The following is a 27,914-nucleotide window of genomic DNA, read 5'->3' on the forward strand; positions in this document are numbered from 1 at the left end:
GTCACATGATCACCACAATTAAGACACAGAATATTTCATCACCTCCCAGAATTTCCATGTGTTCCTTTGTAGTCAACCCTCTGCCTCCCCTATTCCCATGAAACCTCTGATTTGTGGTTTTCTATCCCTATAGTTTTGCCTTTTCCGGAATCTCATGTAAATCTAATCATATATCTGTAGCTTTTTGATTCTGGCTTTTCTTCCACTTAGCTCATGCATTTGTGCTTCCCCTATGTCATCGTAAGAGCTTGTTCCTTTTTATTGCTCAGTACTATTCCGTTGTATGGAAGAACTACAGTTTGTTTATCCATTCCTCAGTTAAAGAACATTTGGGATGTTTCTAGCTTTAGGCAATGTGAACCATGGCAGTATAAACACTCATGTACAGGTTTTGTGTGAGCCAAGGTTTTGGTTTTACTTGGATAAAGACCTAGGAGCCGGACTGTGATATCATAAGATCAATGTATGTTTAACTTTTAAGAAACTGTCCAACTGTTTTCCAAAGCAGTTGTGTCATTCTGCATCCCCGCCAGTGGTGTCCATCACTCTGCACCCCCGCCAGTGGTGTCCATCACTCTGCATCCCCGCCAGTGGTGTCCATCACTCTGCATCCCCGCCAGTGGTGTCCATCACTCTGCATCCCCGCCGGTGGTGTCCATCATTCTGCATCCCCGCCAGTGGTGTCCAAGAGCCCAGTTGCCCTGCATCCTCACCAGCACTTGATAGTGAGAATTCTTCACATAGTCTAGATTCCAGTACTTTATGAGATATGTGATTTGCAAATATTTTTTCCCATCTGAGGCTTGTTTTTTCATTCTCTTTATATCTTTCAAAGAACAGAAGTTCTTAATTTTGATGAAGACCAATTTATCGCTTTTTAAATTTTACGAATCATGCTTTTGGTATCATATATAAGAAGTCTTTGCCTAGCTCAAGGTCATGAAAATTTTCCCCTATGTTTTCTTCTAGAAAATTTGTAGGTTTAGGGTTTTTACACTTAGGCCCTTGGTCCATCTGATTTCTGTTTTATCTCATGAACTTTTTCATCTGCTTTAGGTCCCAAATCTAACCTGCGATATGCTTGCCCACATTGCTCTCCAGCCTTTAAGCTCCTTGAGGGCAGGGATTGTGTTTTCTCAATGTCAATATTTGCATGACCCTGAGAATGAGCTCTCCTTAAATTGTGAGCCCTCGGCACCTCACCTGGCTCACCCTAGTCCCCACCCCTTATTTTATTCATGTTCATATTTTCCATAACACCAAGCATCATGTCTTTCACTTTAGGTACTGAATACATGTTACTGACATTTTAAACATGAGATATTCGAAGGGCTTTAGGCTGCCTATCCCACTGAGAATGAAGGAGAATTAGCACAACTAGGAAAAATCATTTCTAGTCATTTAATCAGCACTGACTGTACGCTGTGCACCTACTGTGCGCCAGATGCTGGAATGCCTCCTGGTGGCCCAGACCTCCAGAAGGGTACTTCATCCTATGTGGCCTTCTTATAGCAGTGCTTATGACATCACCCAGTAAGCAGGAATACAGAGTTGTACAACCAAGCAAAGTGCTCTGATGGGATGTTTTCAAAATCTGAAACACATTCAGGTAGAAAGTATGATAGAGAAATAATGTGTCAGTCCCCCCACGTGGCAGACGTTCTACCTTGAGTTCAAGTGAGGCCAGATGTAAAAAGACAAGGGTCTTTTTACTTGCAGGGCTCCTTGTCTCTCGTTTTCCCTCTATTTTTCCCTCTAGTTGCACTTTTCCCCCCAACAGGAAAGAGTTTTCAGGGAACACCCACTTTGTGGCTACCTGGACAGAGAGAAGGGAAGGGGACTTTCCCCATTCAAGGTTTGCAGACTCAAAGACTGAAGGAAAAACCCAGTGTGCCTGGAAGGTGACTTTCTGACTGTCTCAGGCTGTTATAACAAAAATATCATGAACCGGGTGGCTTACAATCAACAGAAGTGTATTTCGGACAGTTCTGGAGGCTGGTGATCTGACTGAGGTACCAGCAGGGTGGGATGAGGCCTCACCCAGGTTGCAGACTCCTTCTAGCCTCCCAAGGTGTAAGGGGCTGAGGGAGCCTGCTGGGGCCGCTTTTATTGGGCTGGCCAAAAAGCTCGTTCGGGTTTTTCCATAAGATGTTACGGAAGATCCGAACGCACTTTCTCGCCAACCCAATATAAGGACACTAATCCCGTGAGGGCTCTGCCCTCATCACCCGCCAAAGGCCTCACCTTTTGTCAGGTGTGCTGGGGTGGCAGTTAGATTCCCCCTGTGCCTCTGCTCATGTGTTCCGGCAAAGGGGACACGCTAACTTAGGAAGGACAAATCCATTCTCATCTCTGGAAAGATCTTAAAGAACTTTGATGCTTTGACAGAATATTTCGTCCCAGGCTAGAAAAAAAAAAAATCTATTTAAATACTGTGTTGTTGTTCTTTTTAAATTACGTAGGTTGAGAAATCGTGAGTTTAAAGCTTAGTGATTTGAACTTAACCACGTTCTAGAGGCAGGAAAAGACTCATTAAAATAAATTTTATGACCTTGGCATTTTGTATTGTTTAAAAGTAACCAATTACAGAAAATGGAAATGAGCTGTCAAGATTTCAATTTTAGTTTTAAAGCAAACCTAGTTCCCTCCTAGGGATTAATAATTAAAATAAACTTCATAGTTCTAGGGAACAACCTCATTTGGGCAGTGTTTTTAAAAAATTATAATTTGTGAACCACCAGTCCTAGAATCACTTGACAGGTTTGTTAATAATCTCCCCTCCCTCCCTCCCTCCCTCCCTCCCTCCCTCCCTTCCTTCCTTCCTTCTCTCCCTCCTTCCTTTCTTCTCTCTCTCTCTCTTACACACACACACACAGAGAAGTTACTCGGTCCCCCATTAAATCTATCTGGTGGTGAGGCCTGGGAATTTGCATTCTTAATAAACTCCTGGGATATAGACATTTTCATTCAAGTTTTAAATCACTAATGTATGGGCTCTTTCCCTGTCATGGTAATAACACCCAGTACTAAATACTAATAATACTAACAATAATAATATTTTGCTAACCTTTATTGGGTGTTAGTATGGGCCTGTTTTGAGTGTACCTCATGCATTAACTCATGTAATCCTCTCAGCAACCCCTGGAATAAGCAGCATCTTCCTCCTCATTATGGAGAGGCAGAAACTGAGGCAGGAGTACCTTGTCCAGGTTGTGCTGCTGGGTAGCGGCTCTGGACTAAAGGAGTTCATGAGGCACAGGGGGCCCCTGATGACCCCAGGGGAGAGGTGAACTCACAGGTCCCTTTGCCCCTGCACACTGGCAGATGGACATTTACATCAATGTGTGCTCTGCTTCTAGCCTAGCCCAGGGCTCGGCTCATCTTAAAGAGCAAAGTCCCCTGAGGGAGGAGGAGACGTGCTGCCACCTGACTGGCCAGCTCAGTTCTGCCCAGAGGGGCTCCATCCCCAAGGTGGGCTCTGCCTGCTTCGGGCTTACCAGTTGAAAACATTCTAACTACGTTGGGCCATTGAGGCCTGCTAGGCGAGTCAACTGATAGCCAGGCAAACGTTGATCTTCTTTTCTAGGAAGAGAAAAATCAGCCTTATCTGCCTCGCTGGTGTTGGAGAAGTGGGCCTTGTCTCTCCATACCTGGTCAGTGGCATCAAAGTGCCCTGGGGCCCTAGGGCATCTGGCTTAGACCCCTGCCTATTCCACCTTGCTGAGGAGTCACGAGACCTTTTTTCACTGATAAAAATGCAGTATTCATTTCTTAGGGCTGCCATAACAAATAACCAGAAACTGGATGGCTTAAGACAACAGAAATTCATTCTCTCATCGTTGTGGAGTCCAGAAGTCTAAAATCAAGGTGCAGGCAGGGCCATGCTCCTGCTGAAGGTGCTAGAAGAGGACCCTTCCTTGCCTCTTCCAGATCCCAGTGGCTCCTTGGCTTATGGTAACACAACTCTGATCTTTGCCTTTGCCTTCAGATGGCCTTCATTTTTGTGTCTATCTCTGCGTCTCTCCTTTTGAGTATCATACAAGGACATGCGTGGTGAGATTTAGGGCTCACCTGAATCTAGGATGGTCTTATCTCCAGATCCTTGCCTGAATTACATCTGCAAAGACCCTAATTCCAAATAAGGGCATATTCTGAGGTTCTGGGTAGACATATCTTTTGAGGGACATTATTTCAACTCACTGCAGATGCTTTCATATATAAGGGTTCAAAAATAAAAACAACCACGTTTATGTAAAAGAAGAGTTTGCAGACATAACTCCTGGCTTCCTCGGTCTTACTCTCTCCCCAGCCAGGCCCTGAAGACAGTTCCCAAATTTCCCTGGAGTAACTGTCTCAACAGAAAACTTAGGACTAGAGTTTTTTATACCCACCCTTCCAGCAAACAATAGACTGAAAAAACAGTGAGCACGTTGGGGGAAAAAAATAAGTTGTCTGGTAGAATAACAGGATTTCTAGGCCATGTTTTCAACCTTCAGACGTTTCTCAAGGTTGTGAGAGGAGAAAGGGAGGTGGAGATGCCAGTGGATTGTTTTTCCTTTAAGCAACTAGGCACCTGACCCGTCCTCTCTCATCTCATGCTTCTTTCTGTAAATGGAGACAATCTCCTTCATCTCCTTGAGAATGAGGTGACATCTGAGCAGATTCTGATTCAGAGAGCTAGACACCCTGTTGTGTGAAGGACGGTGCCAGTGATTTCTTAGGGAGGCCTCTGGAGGCTGCAGGCCTATTTGCAAGGGCAGACTTCCAAGGCCTTGGTCTGACTCCTGGTCGCATGTGTTAGGGTGATGCAGTCTCGCAAGGTCTGGCAGTGGATGCTGGGTGAGTCACAGACCAGCTCCACTCTTGACCTGAGGCCATGCAGCGTGGGCCAGGGGTTCCTAAACTTGGTTGATCATCAGAATTATCTGGAAGCTTTGACATTTAGTTTTAGGACACAGCTTCCTGGCTCCCTCCCCAGACCCACATAATCAGAATCTCCTTGTGGATGAAGCATAAGCTTTTCAGTTAGAGCTGGGGCCACATCCTGGCGCTTCCCCGTCTCCGCATGTGAGTTTGACAGGTCAGCCAAGCTCTGATCTGTGTACTGAGGGCAATGACACTTCCCCAGGTTGCCTGTGGTGGGGGGTAGGGGGAAGGTTCGGAGGCGATGCTTGTGAAAGTGCCACATCCAGTGGAAGCCATCTGATTCAAATAACGATTAATAAATACCAGCAATTTACCCCGAGTTGTCTGAAATACCTTGTTTTTACGTGCAGGAGGAAGAATTTGTTCTATATATTTAAAAAAGAAGAAAGAAAGAAAGAAAGAGAGAGAGAGAGAGAGAGAGAGAGAGAGAGAGAGAGAGAGAGAGAGAGAGAGAGAGAGAAGGAAGGAAGAAAGGAAGGAAGAAAAAGAAAGACAGGGTAATCCAGTTGACTCTTACTCCTATCTGATGGGAATGTAACTCCCCACAACATTTTCTAACTTTCCATTAAGAAGCATATGCTTTGGGACAATAGCAGGAATGAAAGAACTTATACTTTCTGTGCAGATTCGAGCAAAATGTTGTTATTCATGGCCAGGCTCCACCTTGCAGAGAAAGGCTGGGATTAGTCTTTGCAAAGATGGTCCTTTTGGCAAATCTTAGAAATCACGTGCAAATGAGGAGACCCCAGAGAGCTGTGACAGCCTCAGGAGGGATATGGCTGTTGGACGTGATGGGAAGGGGCTAGAATCCCATCCACTTTTTAGTGGGCCTCTCCCAGTGCTGGGTTTACCTTTCACCGATGAAATGAAATAATCTACACAAACTAATACTTAGCCCTGAGCCTGGCACTCCAGAGGCTCTCAAGGAATGTCAGCCGCTGCCATCAGACCAGCGTCATCCATCTTCCTCTTAGACTATCTGGACTCAGGTACCCTCAAGTCTGATTCCCAAGCTCTGGTTCTGGAAGCCAGGTGGCTCTACCCTGCCTCTAGGCCTTCGGGAACATCCCAGGATGCTCTGGGAGGGCCCACAAGTAAAACATACTCAGGACAAAGCAGAAACAGCCTCTGCTTTGGAGGGAGGTTTTCCCAAACCAATTTTTCTTTTTATCTGATGGGAAGGGCCGAGTTAAGAGGCAGCAGCAGGGGGACAGCACAAATAAATACAGAGAAACCTCTCCAGGGCCTGCTATTGTGCTGAGCACAATGACAGGCTCTGGAGAGCATTTTTATCCAGTTGAGACTGGAAACTAAAATAAATGTGGTCATATTACACCCTCCTCCAGAGCCCTGACTTACCGCAGCACTTCCCTGAGTGCCGTAGGGTGGAAGGGGCATTTCTTTGTCAGAGTCCTGGCTGGTGTGGGGGGAGAAGGGAATTTTAGGGTGTGAAGGCAGGTCCTCAAAATTGGGGCTGAGATCCCTGAAGCCTTGGGCACTAGTCCTTTGACCACCCTGAACTTTCTCAAAAGCTGCTAACACCAAGTCCCCACCCTTCCCAGGGCTTTCCGGCCAACAATGGGCCATGTCCAGCAGGGCGGGGCTGGTGACACACCCAGGCAAGGCTGTTTGACTCTGCGGGGTGGAGGAGGGAGCCCCCTTCCAGAAATGGGCAGGGGGGGCTAAGCAGGACTGGTAGCTTTCTTGAGCCTCAGAAATGTCCCCCAATACTGTAAGGACTGGCAGGTCAGCCTCTGCGGCCTTGGGCTGCTTTGAAGTGAGTCATACATTGGAAAGATCTTTCTGAAACCAAAGCCATCTTTCATGGGAATGAGTCTCAACTCTTCTGCAGCTGGTGTTTCTAAACATCCCTCGAGCAGGCTGGGGAAATCCTCCCCACCCAGAAAACACCGAGGTCCAACGGCTCTAAAACTCCTTGGGAAAAGCTGAGCCCCCAAGCTGGCATATTTGGACGCTTCCATTGTAGGCGGCCTGGCACCCTGGCTCCTGCAGTACCCGTGGGGACAGCTGAGCCCTTCTCTGCATGATACTTGCTTACATTTTGAGCTTGGAACTGGGGAGATGGGGTCTGAATCCCAGGCCCACCACTCAATAGGCAGATCTTGTATAAGGCACTTGGTTTCTCTGGGTCTGTTTCCTCAGTCCTACAGTAGAAGTGAGGTAAGGAACTCCATGAAATAAAGCGTGTAATATGCTAACCTCAGAACTGGGCAAATAGTTAAGTCCCCACTACACGGCAGCCGCGTTATTAATAAAAGCTAATGTGCGAGCGCCCATTTGTATCATGCCACGTCCTATTCTACCTGATTCTCACAATAACTCTTTGAGGTAGGTATTTTTATTACTATTCCTATCTTATAGAAATGGAAATTGAGGCTTAGAGAAGTTAGGCAAACTGTCACTAGTCACACAGCTAATTATTGGTGGAGCTCGAACTCAAACCCAGGGAGTTTGGGCTTCCCTGGTGGCGCAGTGGTTAAGAATCCGCCTGCCAATGCAGGGGACACAGGTTTGAGCCCTAGCCCAGGAAGATCCCACATGCCGCGGAGCAACTAAGCTCGTGTGCCACAACTACTGAGCCTGAGCTCTAGAGCCCGCGAGCCACAACTACTGAGTCCACGTGCCACAACTACTGAAGCCTGTGCGCCTAGAGCCCGTGCTCCGCGACAAGAGAAGCCACGGCAATGAGAAGCCCGCACACTGCAACGAAGAGTAGCCCCCGCTCACCGCAACCAGAGAAAGCCCGTGCACAGCAACGAAGACCCAACACAGCCAAAAATAAATAAATAAATAAATTTATAAAAACAAAACAAAAAAATCCCAGGGAGTTTGATGCTATAGCCCACACTCAACTGCTATGTAACACTGTTATTATTACTATTAATTAGCACATCTTGGGAATTCTGTGGTGGTACAGCGGTTAGGACTCCAAGCTTCCACTGCAGGGGGCCTGGCTTTGATCCCTGGTCAAGGAACTAAGATTCCATAAGCCATGTGGTGTGGCCAAAAAAAAAAAAAATCACATCTTCAGGGGATCTCAATCATAGATAATTATTGGACAAGAGAGTGTTGTTATTGAAGCATATAAAAGCTGTGGGCTTGTTTTAATGCTGGAGAATTCATAATAAAGACTAGAGGGGGAAAAAGCCCAGAACAAAAACTTAAATTCTTGAATGATTAAACTATCCAAAATAGTAGTAGACTGTTGGTGGGAATGTAAATTGGTGCAGCCACTATGGAGAACAGTATGGAAGTTCCTTGAGAAACTAAAAATAGGACTACCATATGATCCTGCAATACCACTACTGGGCATATATCCAGAGAAAACTATAACTCAAAAAGATACATGCACCCCAATGTTCATAGCAGTGCTATTCACAACAGCCAAGACATGGAAGCAACCTAAATGTCCATCGACAGATGAATGGATAAAGAAGATGTGGTACATTTATACAATGGAATATTACTCAGCCATAAAAAAGAATGAAATAATGCCATTTGCAGCAACATGGATGGACCTAGAGATTATCATACTAAGTGAAGTAAGCCAGACAGTGGAGGTCAAAGATGTTTTGAAAGATGTTTTCCTCCCACTGCATTCTAGTTTCTTAGTAAAATGGCCCAACTCACGGCAGCGGTTCCGAAGCTCCTGTCCTCAAACCTCAAATCCCCAGCCTTGCCTAAGTGATGAGACCGTTGCTGCTCTGTGTCACACACAAAACTGAATACCAGCTAGATCAGCACAGTGCAACAGCTCTATTAAATTGTTTCTTTAGTTCACTTGGTCAATATGGTCTGGGTCACTGGGCAAACAGTTCCGCTGCTACCTGATGCATTTCCCCCTCTAACCTGCCTTCCTACGTGATTAAAGTGCATTCGCAGGACTTTGATTTTGTTTTTGTCTTTAGAAGCTGGGCTGGCACTTTTTCAAATGGGACAGACCTTGAAAGGGAGCAGGGGAAACCGGAAAGGAAACCCGGTGTGGAGGCAGTTACGCATAAAGCACACACTTTATTCACTGAGTTGTGAGGACAACAGTGAGGCAGGACAGCGGCAGAGGGGCGGCAGGTGTTGATTTCAACAAGAGTGTGGAGCGCGTTGGGGGTCCCAAGCACAGTAACGCAGGCCCAGGGCCATCCCACCTCTGCACGCTGACACGTGGCATTCAGGATGCCGACCGATACCCACCCACTTTCACGGGGGACATGATACATCTTTTAAGCAGCATTTCTTCCAAATATTTGCTTTCTTGTTTCTGGAAGGGGAGGGGAGGCAGGTAGAACAGTATGCCTTCCAACACTTGAAAAAAAATTCCATTAAACCCAACTTAAAAAGGAAAGAACTGCAAAAGCTTCGATGCAGGACTGTCAGCAACTCACAGAAACCACACGTTTATCACGGGACAGGTCTGTACATAACACCCCAAAAGAACACCAATCCTGCAGACATTCGTCTTCTCTTCCGTAGGGTAAAGAAACATACACATATACAGTCACTAAGTGGCTCATTGCCTTTCTGAATGTTAGTGGATGCAGTCTTTTCCTCTACCTTTGGCAAACGGGCTCAGAAAGCGACTCGTGGCATCGTCACTCTTGGGAGATACTCTTTTGGGAAGAATTTTATTTAATGATAACAATCGCCACTCAATTACACTAAGCATCAGAAAAGATTGGGTTTAATTTTGCTGTGTACACATATATTGTTTAGAAAGTTTTTCAGCTTAAACTGACCACCTCCCCCTTTCCTTTTGAGTTTGCCAGAAATGAAACTTGCCCCAAATGAGAAACACACAGATCCATATGCAACGCGTGTCAGTCACCATCTCCCCACTACTCCCTAGACAGCAAATAGAAAGACAGTGATTTTTTAAAACGCCAAAGTCAAAGTTTCTCCTTCTTTCATTACAACATAATTGGGTAGTTCCCTTAACACACATCGCCACTATAAGGTGTCATTACGAACCTCAAGCCTGAAATGATCTCTTTTTCTGGATAGAACGTTCTTCAAAAGGGAGTACTAATGAGTGAGTTTTAGGGCATCCTGACAAACACTTGTTTTATAAAAAGGAAAATGATTTTACAAGCCAGATAAAATCAAGGCTGGCCTCGGAAGTAGATTAAACAGTGACCGGAAATACAGATGAGGTGATTTGTAAAAACTGAGCCTGCTGCAGAGGATGCAGAAGGGCTGATGGCACAGAGTTCATCTTCCTTCCACCATCTTTCCTGACAGTCAGAAAGAGGGCTCTGGGAGCCCACAGCCTGGAGGGTCCCCTGCCCCTTCAACATGCAAGAGAACGCTAACATCAAGTTTGCTTTAGAGAGTTTTTTTAGAAAGACCTACCTAGTCAAAAGTGGTTCATTTGAATTTTTAAACTTGCAAAAGCATAGATATATATACTGTATAATCATCTAAGAAGCAATTCTTTAGAAAAAGGTGTTTGCTTTAAAATGTAAAGAAATTAGAGGAAAGTTTTAGGAACATTTCTAGCAAGACTTTTCCAAGTGGAGTTGACTGACATCACCAGATGGAGGGGATAGGAGTTGAAAAGAGCATTGTTCCAACCTCACCTCGGAAGAGGAAACTCAGCTTGGCAACAACAGAATGGGAAGTTGGGGAGAACTGGGGAGACTAGAGGACATGACAGATAGAAACTACTTTTTTTTTTCCTTTGCACCTTATTCCCCATTGTCTCTAGCTTTTCTGTTCAAGGTTTCAGGGACCAGGCAGTTTATCTTTTGTTATTGAAGGAGTCACAGTAAGAACATTTCATAATGAACCCAAACCAAAATGTAGATACCTAGCGAGCTGGACAGGTTTCCCAACGCTCTTTATCTATCTCAACATAAATCACACCAGAAGACTAAATGGTATCCTGGCTGTTTTGGAAGCAACTTTAAAGGAAGCACTGACTTTCAGGTCATCATAGAGGCCTCTTCATGCAATCAGCCTATGCTTGAAGAATCACTAGTAAGCCCACTGATCAAAAATGTAGCCCTTTATGTATGCACTAAGGAAGCTTACCATGTGTATACTTCCTGTCCTAGAGTAAGCAATCCTCCTTAATTTGACTGTGTTAACCACTGGAATTTTTTTATGCGGGGCAGCGTTCAAGCAGAGAACACTGATTTCCTGTGCAGTGACCTGGACATTTTCGGGACACGCATGCTGAGTCCAGTTCAACGAAACACATAGGGCGCTGTAGCCCCACTGATTCAGTTTGGCAGTTGGAAGAATCAGGTTGCCCTGTGACCCGCGCCCGTGGCTGGAGCCTTCTGCTGGGGAGTGGGGTTGGGAAGCCCACTCTGCGTTCCCAGTGCCCCCTTCCCTAGAGCACAGCACTGCTCTGCTTGCAGCCAGGAGGCTACTGGCATGTTCTGGCAAGGCATTTTTGCACGGTGTAGTTTAAATTAGCTCATACACTTGATATGGAAAGAAGCTATTTCCCACCCCCGACCCCGCCAAGATGGATGCAAAACTGAATTCAAAAGTTACAAGAAAAGTAGAGTTTCATTAGTGGCGGCAAATTTAGGGCTCAGTTCTTTAACTATCATCGCCATTTTTCTTACACTGACATTTAATCTGCAAGTACGTGGATTATAACTCATTAGCCAATGAAAAAAAAACCTCTCCTCCAGCCGAAACCTCGGCTACGTTTGGCCATCCTTGTTATTGGTCGTGGCAGGGGAACACTGGGACTACACCACGGTCCTCACCCCTCACACTTTGCCAGAGCGAAGCAAGGATTAGGACACACAGGCGTTGTGCCCAGGCTACCCATGCAGGAGAGGTCACAGAAGGTGGGACAGCGGATGTACTGAATGAAGCAAGAGGCAACGGATAGATGAAGGGGCGAAACTGTGGGCTGCAGTCTGCCTTCAGTCCAAGGAGGAGCTGGTCTCCTCACATCTACCTCATCAGAGCCATTTGCTAAATATGTTAGTAGGTCCAACACACACACACACACACACACACACACACACACACACACACACACGTGTATTTGTGAGAAGAGTCCTCAAACGTTCAATGTCTAGCAAAGGTCAGGCAGGTTTAGATTCCCTTGGGAAGCACACAGCATACTATAAAGCAATTGCAGTATTCACTACAGCACCCGGTTGCTAGAGCGTGTCACAAGTTAGGTCTGCAGTACAAGATCAGAAAGAATATTCTACTTGCTTTTTACCACTGGTGTCAGCTACTAACTCATTCTAATACTCGGTGGCAGCAGGAAGAATTTCTGAGCTTTTATTATTAGCGGCATATGCAGGTGAATTCAGATGTTTTCTTCTTTGGCTTTAACATAGAGTTTAAATTCTTAAACAGAGCCCCAAAGCATGAGAATAGATGTGACAACCTCCTACACGTGAGTCACGTCCTGTCTGAGTCTCAGCCAGAGGCTTTCAGGAACCATGGTGGGGTCTTAAATGCAAGTTTTGGGGTAATCTTCGGCTCCAATGTGAATTTTGTGTTACTGAGTTTGAGGACTCCGGTGAGATGTTCTGCTGTCTACACACAGTCTGATCCTAGGTCTGCGGTCTTCGGTCTGATGCTGACTTGAGCTACATCTGTCATGGAATATGCTGGCTTCTAACCACCAACACCCTTCCACAGGGGACCTGGTGGCAGGGATGCAGTTAGCCTCACTCTTGACCTTTGAGTCATGTGCACCTGTGCAAATGTCCCTGAGGAGCTGCAGCACGGTGGGACAAACATTCGAGCAGGAATGAAATTTAAAAGCACATGCAGACTCACCAAACTGCCCTGGGTGAGTGAAAACACATAAGCACACACAGGCAAACCAGGAAGTCCACAGAGCTAGGCAAGAAAGAAAGCTCAAAAGACCAAATTAAATCATTCTGAGGCAATCTACCTTGGAGGTGCAGAGATTTCAAAGAGAAAAACATGCCTTTCCTTAGCCTACTACTGAAAAGACCTTAAAAAAAGCAAAATCAGCCAGGGCTCGATGTGATTTAGAGAATGCCAGATAGAGAGCAGAGTTTGCTGGGTGGGAGAACTTGCATTGAGAGGAGACAGAACTTCTGTTTTTGATCAAGACTGCTGTGGCCTTTGGACAAAACTCACCTAACAGCATACAACTGGGCCAATCTGGAGACAATCCCCCTTTCCTTTCTTTGTAAGAGCGGAGGGCTGCGGGGCCGAGACATCTCCTGTCCTTGGTGCAGAGGAGCATGCTTTCTGAAGTAGAAAAGGGTTTAAGGAGAATTTTCATTCACTCCTTTTTCCTCTCTTTCTCTTAATTCTTTTTTCTTTTTAATAATAGGCTAAGTGGGCTTCCCTGGTGGCGCAGTGGTTGAGAGTCCGCCTGCCGATGCAGGGGACACGGGTTCGTGCCCCGGTCCGGGAGGATCCCACATGCCGCGGAGCCCGTGGGCCCGTGAGCCATGGCCGCTGAGCCTGCACGTCCGGAGCCTGTGCTCCGCAACGGAAGAGGCCACAACGGTGAGAGGCCCGCGTACCGCAAAAAAAATAATAATAGGCTAAGTAATTTGCCAATCAGGTCCTAGCAAACAGTAGGGGACAAGGAGCATGTTAAAAATGACTTTGGTGGCTATTGAAACAGAGCTGCCGGGGCCTCCGATTCTGCTTTCCCTCCTGCTGAAGCCCAGGCAGGGCTGCAGGAGGCCAGTGAGGAAAGGGAGGGCAAAGGCTGCTGCCGCGTGGATCTATCCCTCGGCCTCTTCCTTCTCAGCTGCGGCGCTATATAATAAATATACTCGTACTTTGGAATTATTACAACTGCTCTTGTCCATGCGGCATCCTAAGGGCACTTGCTGGCTCTTACCCATACAGTCACACTATTATTGAATAACAGTTGAAAGAGAACAAAAGTAGCTCCTGCTGTGCACATAAGGTGATGGAAAAAGGTCACACGTGAACACTACTGTCAAGGGTGGGAACACAGACATTTCTACCCCACTGCTTCTGGGCGAATGTTGCCACGGGCTGGCCCATCATTTGGCTCATGGGTGTTTTAATCAGATTTTCCCTTTTGTTGCTGAGGGACAGTAGTTTGCAAATTCTCCAATCAAGTTTGGGCCTCACTACAACATCCTATGTGTCACCGCCATGGTCAGTCCTTTTTCTAATTGCTGTCTATGTGTGGTACTCAGAAGAGTTTTGCTTTTTTCTTCATGTCGTTGCGTCTCCAAAGAGGTAACTTGTCAAAATCCTGGATGGACATTCCAAAGATTTCCCGAAACACTTCTGGGGCTAAGTGGCGCTGTGATGGGAGAAGAGAACAGTGGTCAGTCCTGATGGCCACACGGATGACCTTGAGAGTTGCTCTCCAGTTTATAAGTAATTGTTTTGAAGAGCAAAAGGCAGAATGATGGAAGAGGAGTTTATCTCTGAGGCTTCTTAGCAGGCACTGGACCCAGTGGTTCCTTACCTGGCCAGGCCAGGTGAGGCACCCTTCCTACCAAAGAAAAGAGCTGGTGGAGTATTAATGATGATTGTTGATAACATCGAATGGCGATGGGGCACGGTAAGATGAGTCATTATCCTGGAGGTGACTCCACTTCAGGTCCTTGGGACGCTGAGGAGATGCAGGGAAAATGGACCAGAGCAATAAGGAAGCCAGAGAGAGGTTTCCAGAGTGGTCCTTTGGCAGCCCTGGGGCTTTTTCCTGGCTCAGCAGTGGGATGTTTGGTCTACTGAGGAGACCAAGAACTTCAATCTCTTGTCCGCCTAGTAGGGTTCTCTTAGGATAGTGGAGCCTCTATTCTCTGTGCCAGCCTGACCTCACACACAGATGTACTGCTTTCTGTCCGAGAAAATTAATGATTCCTTATGAGATTAGCAGCCAGAGTTTTTCTTAATTAAAACCATTCAGATGGAAAAGTACAAAGATCAGTCTTCCACATCTAAGGAGGCCTTGGGTATGTGTACCCAGCGAACCCTTCGACAAGGAATGTGGAAAGAGCCAAGGGAGAAACTTGCCCAGTACACACCTCTTTAGTGAACACTCCCTCCCCAATCTCCACAAACTCAACCCAGGCTCAGAGAAAGATAAGGATTTGGGGGTATCTGAAGAGTGATGGAGACTCCATTCCACATCCCCAGCCATAAATTAGGGCAACGCCAAATCTCCAGAGAAAATGACTAAAATCATACTGCATCTCCTGGGTTGTTCTTCTGAACTTTACCATACATTTTTATGCTCATCTTAAATACAAATTTGGGGTTTCCTCCAAGTTAGCTTAGTTTAACCTAGGTTGATCCTTTTTATTTTTTTGCCTTAACTGGAACATTTCTTAGGGGGAAGTTGTGGAAAATGCACAGGAATATGCAGTTGGGACAAGTTTTTTTGTTTGTTTGTTGTTTTTTTTACCTCTAGCCTGGTTCTGTCCACGTCTCTTAGGATTTTGCTGCGCCCTCTGTTGGTCACCATCAGCATTTCATATGGAAATATCTGAGAAGCAAAAAAAAAACACCTAGAATACTGCTGTCCATGTTTTTATTTTTATTTTTTTTGGCCATGTGGCACCTTAGATCAACTAGGGATCAAACCCGTGCCCCCTGCAGTGGAAGTGCGGAGCCCTAACCACTGGACTGCCGGGGAAATATTCCCACCGCTGTCCATTTTATCAACAAGCAGAAGCTACCTAAAATCTAAGACTCCCAAGATAGAGCTTCTAAGACACTATGGTTAGAGTATTAGAGTGATGGCTGTTCCTCACTCAAGTCTCCAGCAGACAGGGGCAGGTTCCTATACATTCCCAATACCCACAAGTGTCTCATGTGGCACTGTGCCTCTGGAGGGCGTTGCTGAGTAAAAGAATACAACTTACTATGTATTGGGGATGAAGGTAAAAATTGGAAGAGAATTGAAATTATAGGTTTTTGTTTTACAAGGCAGTACACATTTGTAGGGTTAAACGATCTCGTTCCGTGTCCAGCTCACGAATCCAGGGAGCCATGCAGTCCCAGAAGCAGCGTTTTGGTAGATGACGTATTGAAATAAGCCCCAGTTATAGTCACCAAGGAGCACAGCTCTTGGACACCTTTGGAGTCACAGGATGTTCTGGAGCTGGGGCAACCAATCATCCCAGTTGGCTTGGGACTAAGGAGGATCCCAGGATGCAAGACTTCCGGTGCTAAAACCAGGAAGGTCTTGGGTAAGCTGGATGTGTTGGTCACCCTATCCGGAGGGAGCTGCAGCTGCTCCGCGTGGAGCAGGCTTTGCCGTGCTCATGGCAGGGGCCAGGTACACACCGAGGTCACAGGAGAGAAGTGCTGGCGCTTCACTGGGAACACACAGCGCCAGACCCAGCGAGGGCTTAAACCTGCTGACTCGGTGTGACAAAACCCACAGAGCGGAAAGATGCTTTATGACACGCCCTGCCTAATGCACTGGCCTGGAGCCAAGAGGGTCTCAACCCTGAAAATGGTGAAAAAGATAGAAAATCAAATCTTTTCAGGGTTATGTCCCAGTTTCATCCCATGTGAGAGGAGAGAGAAAAAGAGCCACACTTGCCTTTGGTTCCAACATGTTAGGCATGGAGACACCCCGGTCCATCCTCATTCCAGGCATGTGGCCATCTGGGAGGGTCTGCAGCAGAAATGCAGGTTTCAGGAGTGGCCCATGGCAGCATGGGGAGCTGAAGGAGAGCTCTGTGGGCTCCTAGACCTCCCTGTTTGGGTCTCAAATCTTCATGGCCATTTTAGAGATGTGTCACCTTAATTACCATGGATTTTTCAAAATGAGCTCCTTGTTAAATAAAAGCAGGGATAGTGGGAATGCTGCTTTTATACTCCAGCTGATGAAAGATTTTGGCTTAATAACTATTGACTAATCCCTGAATGTAGGCTGCACGTGTTAAAGTATATGGTACGTCAAAGAATTGCCAGGTTTATGTTTTTTCTTTAATTCTAATCTTAGCTTTCTTTGCATTTTTCCCCTTTTCTCATTCTCCATTATCATTTTACAAGGTTTAGGTTCTAGGAAAAAAGGAATGGTACCACACCAGCTCTTTCCTATTGGCCAAGACAGGGGTTTCTTTTCATCTGTGACCACACAGAGGAGGGGAGGGCCTCAAGGAGTGAGTGGTTATAACTAAAAGAAAAAGCAACTGTATGTGTGTGGGCCCTTGATGCAGGTCCACTTCCACCCCAGAGAGGACTCTCCAAAGGCAGAGCAAGAGGGTCCTCGGACACCTGGTGTGGCTCATGCAGGCCTGCAGGACCAGCTTGACCCGGGCACCAGGCATGCCTGCTGCTCATGGCTCCTCACATCTGTGGACTAAAGATTAGACGGATCAACTAAAGTCAGGGTCTTCTCAACAGAAACCCTTCCCTGGAGCAGCAGAACATGTCTGGATTGTGAAAAGGCTGTTTTGCTGGTGTGGCCAACTTGGGAAAGACAGTGTTCCATACCTGGTAGTCTGGAAAGGAAAGAAAAAGAAAATCTCAGAAGGGCAAGCCCATATTAAAACAGGGAAACATCAACAGAGATTATAACCTATTGCAATTCTCCAAACATCCCCCAACAAGCCACGCTCTCCTGGCTCCGGGTCTCTGCGCACACTGCCTGGCTGCTCCCTGAAGCTGGAAGATGCCCGCTCTGGTTTTAGTTATCAGTTTAAACACCCTTTCTTGTGGAAGCTGACACCCTGAAGGTGTTTCTCCCTTCTCTCTGCATCTCCGATCATAGCATTTATCTCACAGAGTTTCTCTCTCTGTCACATGCATTTTTTATTAGTTATCTATTTTATACATATTAGTGTATATATGTCAATCCCAATCTCCCAGTTCATCCCAGCCCTGCCCCCCGCTTTCCCCCCTTGGTGTCCATACATTTGTTCTCTACATCTGTGTCTCTGTTTCTGCCTTGCACCCCAGTTCATCTGTAGCCATATGCATTTTGAAGGTAGGCCCCTGTCTTGCTTATCACGGTACTTCCAGGGATCTAATTAGTGCTCGGTACATAGTAGGAGCAATGAATTCCCTCCTACAAACTCGCTTCTTGTGGTCTCACATCAGGAGAGATCCTCTGGGATTTTAATACATGCCCTGATGGCTCAGAGGACAGATGTGATCTGACCGTAGGATGTGACACAGCCTGAGCCCAGCTAACATGCCTGTGACAGCACAGCCCCTTCTTCCCCTTGGTCAGCCAACACCCGGCCACAGGGGCCTCACCTCGCACTCCCCCGCTGACATCCCCATAGCTGCTGTACTGAGCAAAGTCTGTAGAAACAGGCTGAAATGAAGAAAACACCATTAGCAAATCTGCTCCACGGTACTCGTTCTGGAGTCAGGCGAAAAGGAAGATGGGATTTACAAAATCCTAAGAATTCCTCCCAAGCCGAATTCCTGGACCCCTATTATTTTTCCTACGTAGTTCTTCTTCTATGAAATACCTGTGTTTTGTGGTATATCCTATGCTACTGCTCAGCAGGTCCTTGGCATGCAAGTATCTCTTGCTGATAAATAAAAACACATTTTTCCACATCACAGCTACACAGTTACACTTGTTCTATGCTTTGTGGGGAGGGAGGTTGTAACAAACTTTCCTGTATCTTTTTACAGCAGAGATAACGGCTCCGGTAATTACTTTTTGCTTGATTGTAGAAATATTGGGCACACAATTAATCTAGTCTTCCCATAAGCTTATACAGGCTATTCTTTTATCTAAAGTCAATTTCTCTTCCTCTCAATAGAAATATCTTATTTTGCCTGTAACTCAAAGTGATTTACCAGGAGAGCAGGGTGATTACAATTTTCATTATATCCAACACTGAGATCATATTGTCAGATGTATTCAGACAATACATCAGCACTTCCACCAGGACTCAAGAGGGAAGAGACTCAGAAACGAGTAATTGAGAAACCTCACCCGGTGAAGCCCGTTTTTCCCATAGCCTGGGAGAGATGAGGTTTTCGATGATAGAGCATGTGAAGCTGAATAAGAGAAAGATAAAAAAAAGTAATTGTTAGGAACCCGAAGTCCAATTCTTTCATGAAGTTGGCAGTGTATCTTCTACCCTACAGAATAGAAGATTTAGAAAAAAACAATCCAAATATTGGGCTCAAATGTTCATAAAATGCCACCATGTTTGGGTGATGCAGGGAATGGGTGGGCAGTGAAATTTTCGAGGAGGGATGGGGGAGGAAGAAGTGCTTGGCATCTCTGAATCCTCAACACAATCCTAATAATGATGGTAGTATTTCCATTTTACAGGAGAAGAAATAGGGGCTAATAGAAATGTAAGTATCTCACCCACGGTTGCTCAGCTCGTAAAGATCTAAGCAATGATCTAAATCCAGGGCTACTGGGATACACAGGCCCAAGCCCCAGTTGCTATGGCAGCAATAACTGATCTGGAGGCCTACACTTAAGTCACCAAGATCTACTGGTCAACCACAGGTGGACTCCTGGGAGGCTTGGGATAGGGTATCCCATTGATCAACAGCGTGGACGCCTCATAAACTGCTGGGCTTTGGAGGGAGTAGACCTGGGCTTGAGTTTTGGCTCTGCAACTTAACACCTCTGCATCTTCGGGCATCGTATTCCATCTTGTTAAGTCTTGATTTCTTGACCCATGTAGATGCAGTGCTATTTATTCTTATACAACAGAATTGGAAGGAACTCTAAAAATTACTAAACTACCTAATCCAAGATTAATGCCAGTGACACATCTATGAGAAGTAGCAGGGCATTCTGGTTAAGGGTGTAGGGTCTGGGGTTATAATACTTAGACTCCTAAACCTTAGTTTTGGTAGTTATCAGCAATGTGACATCGGGTAAGTTACTTAAACTTCCCTTGACTTGTCTCCTGATCTACAAAATGGGGAAGATGATAATACTCATAATACCATCTACTTCATTGGTATGTTGTGAAGATTAAATGAAATAATGTTTAGCAGAAGTGTTTGCATAGGAAGCACTAAACACATGTTTAAAGGAATCCTCAGGAGAGAAAATTATGCACTAGTTCACAACATGTGAGAACATATCTTGTGGGTTAAAAGAGAACAGGCTTATGACAAGTATAAGCAGGGGAAAATATACCGAAAGACTATTCAGCCCAGTATATAAGTAATCTCTTTCAAAAGTATCAACAACAGCACTGTTAGCCCTCAGCTCTTATATTGAATATACTAAAGTCATAATATTTTGAAAAAATTGTTCATGCTCTCTACAGTTAAAAAGCGTTCTGTTCTTGGACTTCCCTGGCGGTCCAGTGGTTAAGACTCTGTGCTTCCACTGCAGGGGGCACGCGTTCAGTCCCTGGTTAGGGAACTAATGGCCCACAGGGCGACCAAATCAAAAAAAAGAAAAAAGTTATAAAAAGCATTCTGTTCTCTATGAGGAGTTTCTTTTTGCCGCTTCCCTCTGAGATGTATGTTCTAGAAGGTAGACCCAGCACAAGGGAACTGACCCCTCTTGGTTCCTGAGATCCTCCAAGGGCTCCCCCTATTTCCAACAGGAAGGAAACACACATTTAAGGAAGAGCCATGGCAGGCTCTTAAGCTAAGTTGACATGACATAGGATTCTTACACTTCCTTTCCTATAGAACACTCTGTAGATTCCACCAGAAACCACCCTGCCTCTCCTGGAACCGTCTAAATAGGCTCCTTTGCAGGCAGGTGGCCAGCTCCTGGCTCAGGGAAGGCGGTGGGTCTGCTGCTCACCTGAGTTGATGGAAGAATCATAGCGCCCGGTGGCCAGGGAGGACCTCTCCCGGCTCTCCCTCTCCTTCTCCATCTCTTCTTTCAGTATCAACTGGCCCAGGCCCGAGTTGAGCTATTCACAGAGAAAAGAAAAATGAAAGCGAAGCCCGCAATTACTTTTAGGGAACTGCAGTTTCTTTTTAGGAGATCCTGCAAGAAGTTCCTGACTCTGGAGAGGGCTGAGGCATATCGTCCCAGAGCCTGGTGGCTCCCCAAAAGGTCAGCCAGGTCTTGGACCTTGAACCCACCATAGTCCCTTCAATGTCAAGGCTCTGTTGCCCTAAACCAGGCTCCACATCAGAAGAGTGTTCTCCCTCCTTCGCCCTCCCCGCAAAGCGCCTGCAGGTAGACTCAGGAGGGCAATGTGTGAGTATGTACAGATTTTTGATGTGGGAAGGGAAGACTGGGGACAGTAGCCTTTAAAGATAAATTACACTGATTTGTTTAAAAACGGGAAAAAATAATGCATGCTCATTGTACAGATTCTAGAAAACCCAGAAGGAAAGAAGAACCCATAATCCACCACTCAGAGACAACCACCATTTACATGCTGATCTGCATCTATCCAGTAGTTTTCTACGCACATAATATACAAAACTGGGAACACATAATAAATGTAACTTTGTATCCTTATATAACTAGTATCATGTGCATTCCCCATATGCTGAAGTATCTTTGGAAAATGACCCTTATTGGTAGGAGTTGATCATGTCTAGGCTCCCTCAACCCCAGGCCTTCTGGGATGCTGTGGGCCTAGCTAGAGACAGAGTATATAATGAGGATGTCTTAGTGACAGTCCATTTTATCCCCTCTCTCTTGGCCCAGATACACACACACAAGGTCCTATGAGTCCTGAGGAAAGACTTGGAGAAAGGCTCTTTCCCAAGGGAATCCCTTCAGCAGAGCCTGCGTGAGGGAAGGAAGGTGTTGTACCACCTCGGAGTGCACTCTGGCTTTACCTGGCCTTTCAGCATCCTTTCAACACATGCACCGCACACCCACACACCCCACACAGAGTCTCGCTCTCCTCGAAAAGGCCCAAACATTCCGTGTCTCTCTGACCTCCAGGTCACCTCTTCCAGAACCCGCTAAGTATCTGCCTTATTACAGTCACTAGATGCCCATCTTGTCTCTCCTACTGGACCGTAAGCCCCTGAGGGCTGGGAGTGCCCCCTGCTAACCTTGGTGGCTCGCCCATAGCAATCATTCAGTAACATGGATCGACAGAAGACAGAACCGAAGTGAAGGCTGCAGCAAAGTAGTTTAAGGACAAACCTTCATTAATTGCTCCTCTTGTAGCTGCCGGCGTCTCAGCAGTTCCTCATCGTCTTCCTCTCTGCCACTAGATCTGCGTCTCATATCAGCTCCTAAGTCCACAGCAAAGACAACCTCTCACGTTAGCCCCACAGCAAGGGGAGCTCAAGGGACTAGTCCACCTGTGCTCAACGTGTCAGGCGGGCAAAGTCAGCAGTGGTCTTCAACATTCGTGAACAACACATGGGAAAAAAGAGCCTGCCACCAGTTCAGCTGGTTTCTTGAGACAACGGGGCCCCGTTCGACAAGCCAGTCCAAAAATGTGATTCAGTAAGGCATGCCTCCCAACAATCTGATCTGCTCAATTAGAACTCGGTTTGCCATTATGATTGGGTCTAAGTCATCCCACTGGCCACTGGTCAGAGCTTCCATAGTAGGTGGGAGGGGCATCTACGGTTATTATTTTCATGTCCCTGAGGTCATTGTTCAAACAGAGAGGAAGCCAGATTCATCTAGATACCATCAAATAGGTAAAACAGTCTCTTGTGATGAATTTAAAAATCTTGTTTTCTTTTTCTGAATATTTAGGTTTGTCACCATACCATCACCCTGTCTTCTACCTCCAATAAATTCATTAAGAAGCATGCTTCAGTGGTTAAGACTCCACGCTCCCAATGCAGGGGGCCCAGGTTCGATCCCTGGTCGGGGAACTAGATCCCACATACATGCCACAACTAAGAGTTTGCATGCCACAACTAAGGAGCCCATGTGTCACAACTAAGGAGGCAGCAAGCCACAACTAAGAAGCTCTCAAGCCACAACTAAAGAGCCCACCTGCTGCAACTAAGACCCAGTGCAATCAAATAAATAAATATTTTTTAAAAAAAAGAAAAAAGAAGCATGCTTTATTTTTCTTTGAAGGGATGGGTCTCTAATGTTTCCTTGCTCTTAATCTTTCAGAAAATGGTCACAAAAGGGTTTTATACTAATGGGCCAGTAAAAAGGGTTAATGCAGCTAAAAAGTTACTTATTTCAGTATAATAGAGCAGATCACGTACCATTTTTAAGCTTCCTGGAAAAGGGGAGATGGAGGGGAAAGGAGGAATCTGTCTGAATGGCTGGAAAATTAAGATAATTATCGCTTTTCCTAAGTGGCTTGGACTAATTTAGCTGTGGGAAGAGATAGGAAAGCCTGCTAATCTAATCAAAATAAACTCTAACTAATACCTTCAGGGTTTGATCAGTTGGATTAATGGACCAGAAGCTTTCTTCATTTTGGAACCTCAAACTATTTAGTGATGACAGTTGGTAACAACAAAATGTTAATTCTCCCCCAAAGTTTAGCTGTTTAATGTCCCTGCTATGCAACACGACTGATCTAGGAACCTCAGCGGCCCCAAGAACTGCCTGAAGGACGTGGACCAGCAGAAGAAAAAAGCTGACGACTGAGTCTTAGTTTCTAAAATCATGAATATCAACGTGAATTTTCTCTTTAATCTACACTAACAAAAATGAATAGACATAAGTTTTCAAGAACTAGATACATCTTAAGTCAACATAACGTATAGAATACTTGTGAATAAGGAACCCAGGAGGCATAATAGATTTTTCCTTCAACTATTTCTATAGATATCAATTGCTTTAAAATCCACTTCTATTGCCTGTAGAAGTTATTCCAAAAATAACTTGCCGAAAAATAGCAGGATGAAGAAAATTTGGGAATTTTGGAAAATTGAAGGCCTTTTAGGTTGTCAACAGACATGTGATAAGACAGTCATATCTTTGTAAAGCTGACTCACTAAATTTTCAGTACTACCTTCTGAGTTTGCTAATACCATTTTTTAGGGCCAAGTGATTTCACTAATGACAAAGCAGTAAACAGACAGTTCTAAAGCATAAATGTGTGGTTCAAAGCAAAGAATGAAACAGCTCCAATGTGACATTTTAGCACAGAAGTCATGGAAATGACAGATGTGAAATCATGTAACTTTACGTGAGTAATATTCCAGAACACCTGCTACTCTGTAACAGCCCTTCTTAGTAATGCAGAACGTGATCAGGCAAGAAAAATGAAAGAGCTTCAGCGTTAAGACTGGTTGTTAAGAGAATCGTAATTACAACCCAGAAATCGTCTAAAACAAACTTAATTCAAAGAAGTCACACTTCTGTGGACACTCAGTAAATCCACCCACCATGCTCTAACTATGTAGAACGAAGTTCTTGGCAGGAGGCTTTGATTCAACTATGTTCAAAAGTTACTGGGGCTTCCCTAGTGGTGCAGTGGTTGGGAGTCCGCCTGCCGATGCGGGGGACATGGATTCGTGCCCCGGTCCGGGAGGATCCCACGTGCCGCCGAGTGGCTGGGGCCGTGAGCCATGGCCGCTGGGCCTGTGCGTCTGGAGCCTGTGCTCCACAACGGGAGAGGCTGCAACGGTGAGAGGCCCGCGTACCACAAAAAAAAAAAAAAAAAAAAAAAGGTACTGACTTTACAATAACAACTGAGAGTCCACGCAAAACACCCGTTTTAGACCAGTTCTGCACCTCACTGGGCTCGGTTAGCACAAGGCTCTGGTGGTTGGGTTTTTGAAACATTCTGCACACACGTTAACACTACCTTAGTTCTTTTCACTGTTCTAACACTTGGTCATACTTTTCTTAAAAAGTCTTTACACTAGGACACATTTCCTTGCATACTTTTAAGCACTGCATCTTGAGATCTCCTAGCAATATGTCCATTTGGCTTAGCTGCTACCGTTGCATACCTATGGCGGCAAGTGAGGGGGGACCAGGCCAGTGGTCCGTCTCAATCTTTGGTATCTCGCTGGGGTCTGGAGCCTGGGCTGCTGGGAACTTGGAAAACTTGATGATGTCTTCTGAAGACTTGCTCTGGGCTGCCAAGGCAGCTGCATCTGGATGGGAATCAGGGGCAGCTTAGCTAGCTGTCTGTAAGGTCATGGCAGTATACAATCCTCTTACATAGTTTTCTCGTGCTCTGGCAAAAAGTGTGAACTCCAGAGAGCTGTTTATCACCGTTATCCATCACCCCGCCACTAACAGTTCCTAGTGACAACTCGACTCATCCTCCTTACGTTCCGCCAGAAGCAAAGCTTCATTCTACATCTGTTCTACATCTGAAAACTCTTGTTCCAGAGCTGTGCTGTCCAATACTAGCTCGAGCCACACGTGGCTATTCACGTTTAAATGAACACAATTAAATAAAACAAACGATTAATAAAACTAAAATTCAGTTCCTCAGTGGCACTAGCCACATTTTATGTGATCCATACCTACACGTGATTAGCGGCTACTGTATTGGACAGTATAGTTATAGAACATTTCCATCATCCCGGAAAGTTCCACTGGACAATTCTAGAGCAATTAGAAATCTGAATCTAGTTAATTTGAAATTAAAGAGGTTAGTGAAAAGCATGACATTGTCACTTGACTGTAGGTGTTAATCGTAAGAGAGTTGGTTGGCTTTGAATTTTTGTGGCTTCTCAGCCACAAAAATATTGGTCCGGTTCATTTCAATCCTTGCCTATTGTATATGTGTCCTTGATTCCTAGGTGAAGTGGCAGCAGGAGAATCCACTGTCAGCTTGCAGGAATTTAGCCTTGAGACTTGGGTTTGCCATACCCACTCGCTGTTTTGTTCAAGGGGCTGCATATACAAATGAGTCACCCAGCTTTAAAACCACAAAAGCCAGAATAGGAGCAGCATGAGTTCTCAGAGCTCTTAATGGCTGTGCTGATAGGTGGAGTCATTGGCTTAGAGCCCCAAATGGAATCACAGAAGTGGAGCAAAACAAACCAGGTTAAATGGTCAGTCCCTGATTCTGGCTAATTCTGCAAGCTGACCTGGGATGTTACTAAACATTCCACAATATATTTATAATGCTATAAATAAAATTTGCCCCCCTCCCTGGGCTCACAGATTTTTAAATCTGGAAGTAACTTTTTGAATTTTCATCTCCAATTCCACATTTTTTAAGTAACTTTCTGGGTCTCAATTTGCCTACGTAACTTGACTGAGGTCGCCCTACATAATAATAAGGGGTAAATTCTCAGCCAGGCATGGAACAGTGTTTTTCTGAATTTCTAACCTCATGAGTATAAAAGATAAAATCAGCTTGGAAAACACTGCACACTATATCCTCTTCTTAAAGAAGGACTATATGTGTTAGCATATTAAAGACTAAGAAGTGTACTTTATTTAAGTCTAGCATTTTCCAAATGCACAGGGCATAGACACCAGTTTTTGGTATGACATCTATTTCTATCACAGAGAATTGCTCTTTTGCAGAATGTCCTTTGGGATGTACCGCTCTGGTTGTGCTACTCTTAATTACAAGAGACTGAAAGAAAGTACAGAGTAAAGTCAATTTCACAAAAAGAAGCAAACTAATCCCTTCCAAATAAATAACCTAACATTATCCTATCTTTTTAAATCTTAAGTATTTGATTATTTTTATTTGGTGAGGCAGGGTCTTAGAGATTTTAGTATTTTAAAAAAAGTCTCTATAAACTGATAAATCAAACTGGGAATCTTATTCTTAAATTAAAAAAAATATATATTTTTAAAGCCAGACTTCAAACAGTACTTACGCATTAGAATTGGTGAAGTCAGTAAACATTCACATGTTAATGAGTGGGTGAGAAGACATTAAACCATAAAAAAAGCAAACAAAAACAAGGTTAAGAAACTTAAAAAAGCAAGCACATGGTGTAAACTCAAAAAAAAAAAACACAGATAAAAAAAATCATAGTTCTAGAACCATTACAATACATACATTCTTTTTCCCCTAGAATGTTGGCCTGAAATTTTTTTCCTTTTTGCATTTTCAACTCTATTTGCTTTTCATGTCATCCTAAGCCTTTAGGACTCATTAATGTCAACTGGATTCTAAAGGCAGCCTTCAAATTTCCAGGCACAATTTGTGTATAATTTTCTGAAATCACCTGGAGACCAGTCTTGGCTTTCTACCCATTCACAAAGATTTACAGCAGCTGAATCTATAGAGACCTAATAATGTTGGAGGGAAATGTGATTTACAAAGAGTAATATGATTTCCTGGGTTTAAAAATTCTATATTCCCAGAAAAGGAAAACACAATTATAAATCCACATCAGTGGTTCTTAGCTTGCAGGAATTTCAGAGACAAGCTGGCCTAATGTACTGGTTTTTGCAGATGAGAAAACTGAGGGACAGAGGTTACGTTTCTGATATCACAGAACCGTTTAGGTGAAGAGCTGGGATCAAGGCTAGGGCCTCTGTCTCAGCATGAGTCCCATCCCCTCTACCACAGGGTGCAGACATCTGCATGCTCCATCAGAAACTGGGGAACTGGACAGTCAGGCTGATGGAAGCTTGGTCAAGTTAATGTTTTTTTGGCCACACAGCTTGCGGTATCTTAGTTCCCTGACCAGAGATCGAACCTGTGCTCCCTGCAATGGAAGCACAGAGTCCTAACCACTGGAACGTCAGGGAATTCCCTTGGTCAAATTAATTTTTAGGTAGCTAGCCTTCACTAGTTTTAATTAGTTAAACTAACTGCAAGCTCATCAAAATTATCAGAGAGATTGGTTAAATTATTTGATGGCCCCCCAAAAAAGTCTTGTTAGGGAGTTTGTGAATTACTGTGTGACCGTACCTTTCCTTCTCTATGAGTGTAATGATACATGGTTTGATGGGCTCAGAAATAAGCTAGGAGTTTCCTAATCAAGCTAAGGGTTCTCTATCTAGGAAAACCGACTTCACAATATTTGCATCACAGGAGACCATAAAGGCATAATACACTGGACGCCCCAGTTTGATTCTCAAAAGCAGCAGCAGGTAAGCCTTTCAGAGGACAGTGAAGAGTTCAGCTGACGTTGCTACTTAAAAGCTACGCGGAGGAAAGCGGGTTTTACCATGCTGTTTGTAGATGGGTGGTTTTCGGTAAATGTTGATCCCTTGATCTGTGGAAATGAAAAGCAAAGGTGTGTGATTACGGGGAGGCATCGACCGATGGGAA

General features: G+C 44.9%; 2 protein-coding genes and 1 long non-coding RNA gene across 18 annotated transcripts in view; all 3 read right to left on the reverse strand.

Moving 5' to 3' along the window:
* The window catches only part of AFAP1L2 (actin filament associated protein 1 like 2), a 124,048-nt gene extending 110,868 nt beyond the window's left edge, over window positions 1–13,180 (reverse strand). For all 13 annotated transcript variants that reach the window (XM_060127216.1, XM_060127215.1, XM_060127213.1 and 10 more), the window contains exon 1: window positions 13,033–13,180. In XM_060127216.1, the coding sequence (XP_059983199.1) occupies window positions 13,033–13,180 (148 nt within the window). The remainder of the gene's footprint in view (window positions 1–13,032) is intronic.
* On the reverse strand, window positions 1,957–5,130 carry LOC132507622 (uncharacterized). The gene is made up of 2 exons (XR_009536236.1): window positions 4,985–5,130; window positions 1,957–2,404 (listed from the first exon to the last, which is right to left on the reverse strand). It is a non-coding gene; the product is annotated as an uncharacterized LOC132507622 (long non-coding RNA).
* Window positions 9,548–27,914, reverse strand: part of ABLIM1 (actin binding LIM protein 1) — a 227,776-nt gene continuing 209,409 nt past the window's right edge. The window contains exons 15-24 of one of the 4 annotated variants that reach the window (XM_060127222.1): window positions 27,811–27,858; window positions 24,664–24,810; window positions 21,923–22,014; window positions 20,609–20,720; window positions 18,809–18,873; window positions 18,112–18,172; window positions 17,347–17,354; window positions 16,448–16,522; window positions 15,302–15,382; window positions 9,548–14,191 (exon numbers count right to left, since the gene is read on the reverse strand). In XM_060127222.1, the coding sequence (XP_059983205.1) occupies window positions 14,078–14,191; window positions 15,302–15,382; window positions 16,448–16,522; window positions 17,347–17,354; window positions 18,112–18,172; window positions 18,809–18,873; window positions 20,609–20,720; window positions 21,923–22,014; window positions 24,664–24,810; window positions 27,811–27,858 (803 nt within the window). In that variant the 3' untranslated portion in view covers window positions 9,548–14,077. Of the gene's footprint in view, window positions 14,192–15,301; window positions 15,383–16,447; window positions 17,355–18,111; window positions 18,173–18,808; window positions 18,874–20,608; window positions 20,721–21,922; window positions 22,015–24,663; window positions 24,811–27,810; window positions 27,859–27,914 lie in introns of those variants that run through there. The other 3 variants (XM_060127223.1, XM_060127220.1, XM_060127221.1) reach the window with 3 other exon arrangements.

Source organism: Lagenorhynchus albirostris, chromosome 16 (assembly GCF_949774975.1).
Source record: "Lagenorhynchus albirostris chromosome 16, mLagAlb1.1, whole genome shotgun sequence".
In the NCBI taxonomy this organism is placed as follows: Eukaryota; Metazoa; Chordata; class Mammalia; order Artiodactyla; family Delphinidae; genus Lagenorhynchus; species Lagenorhynchus albirostris.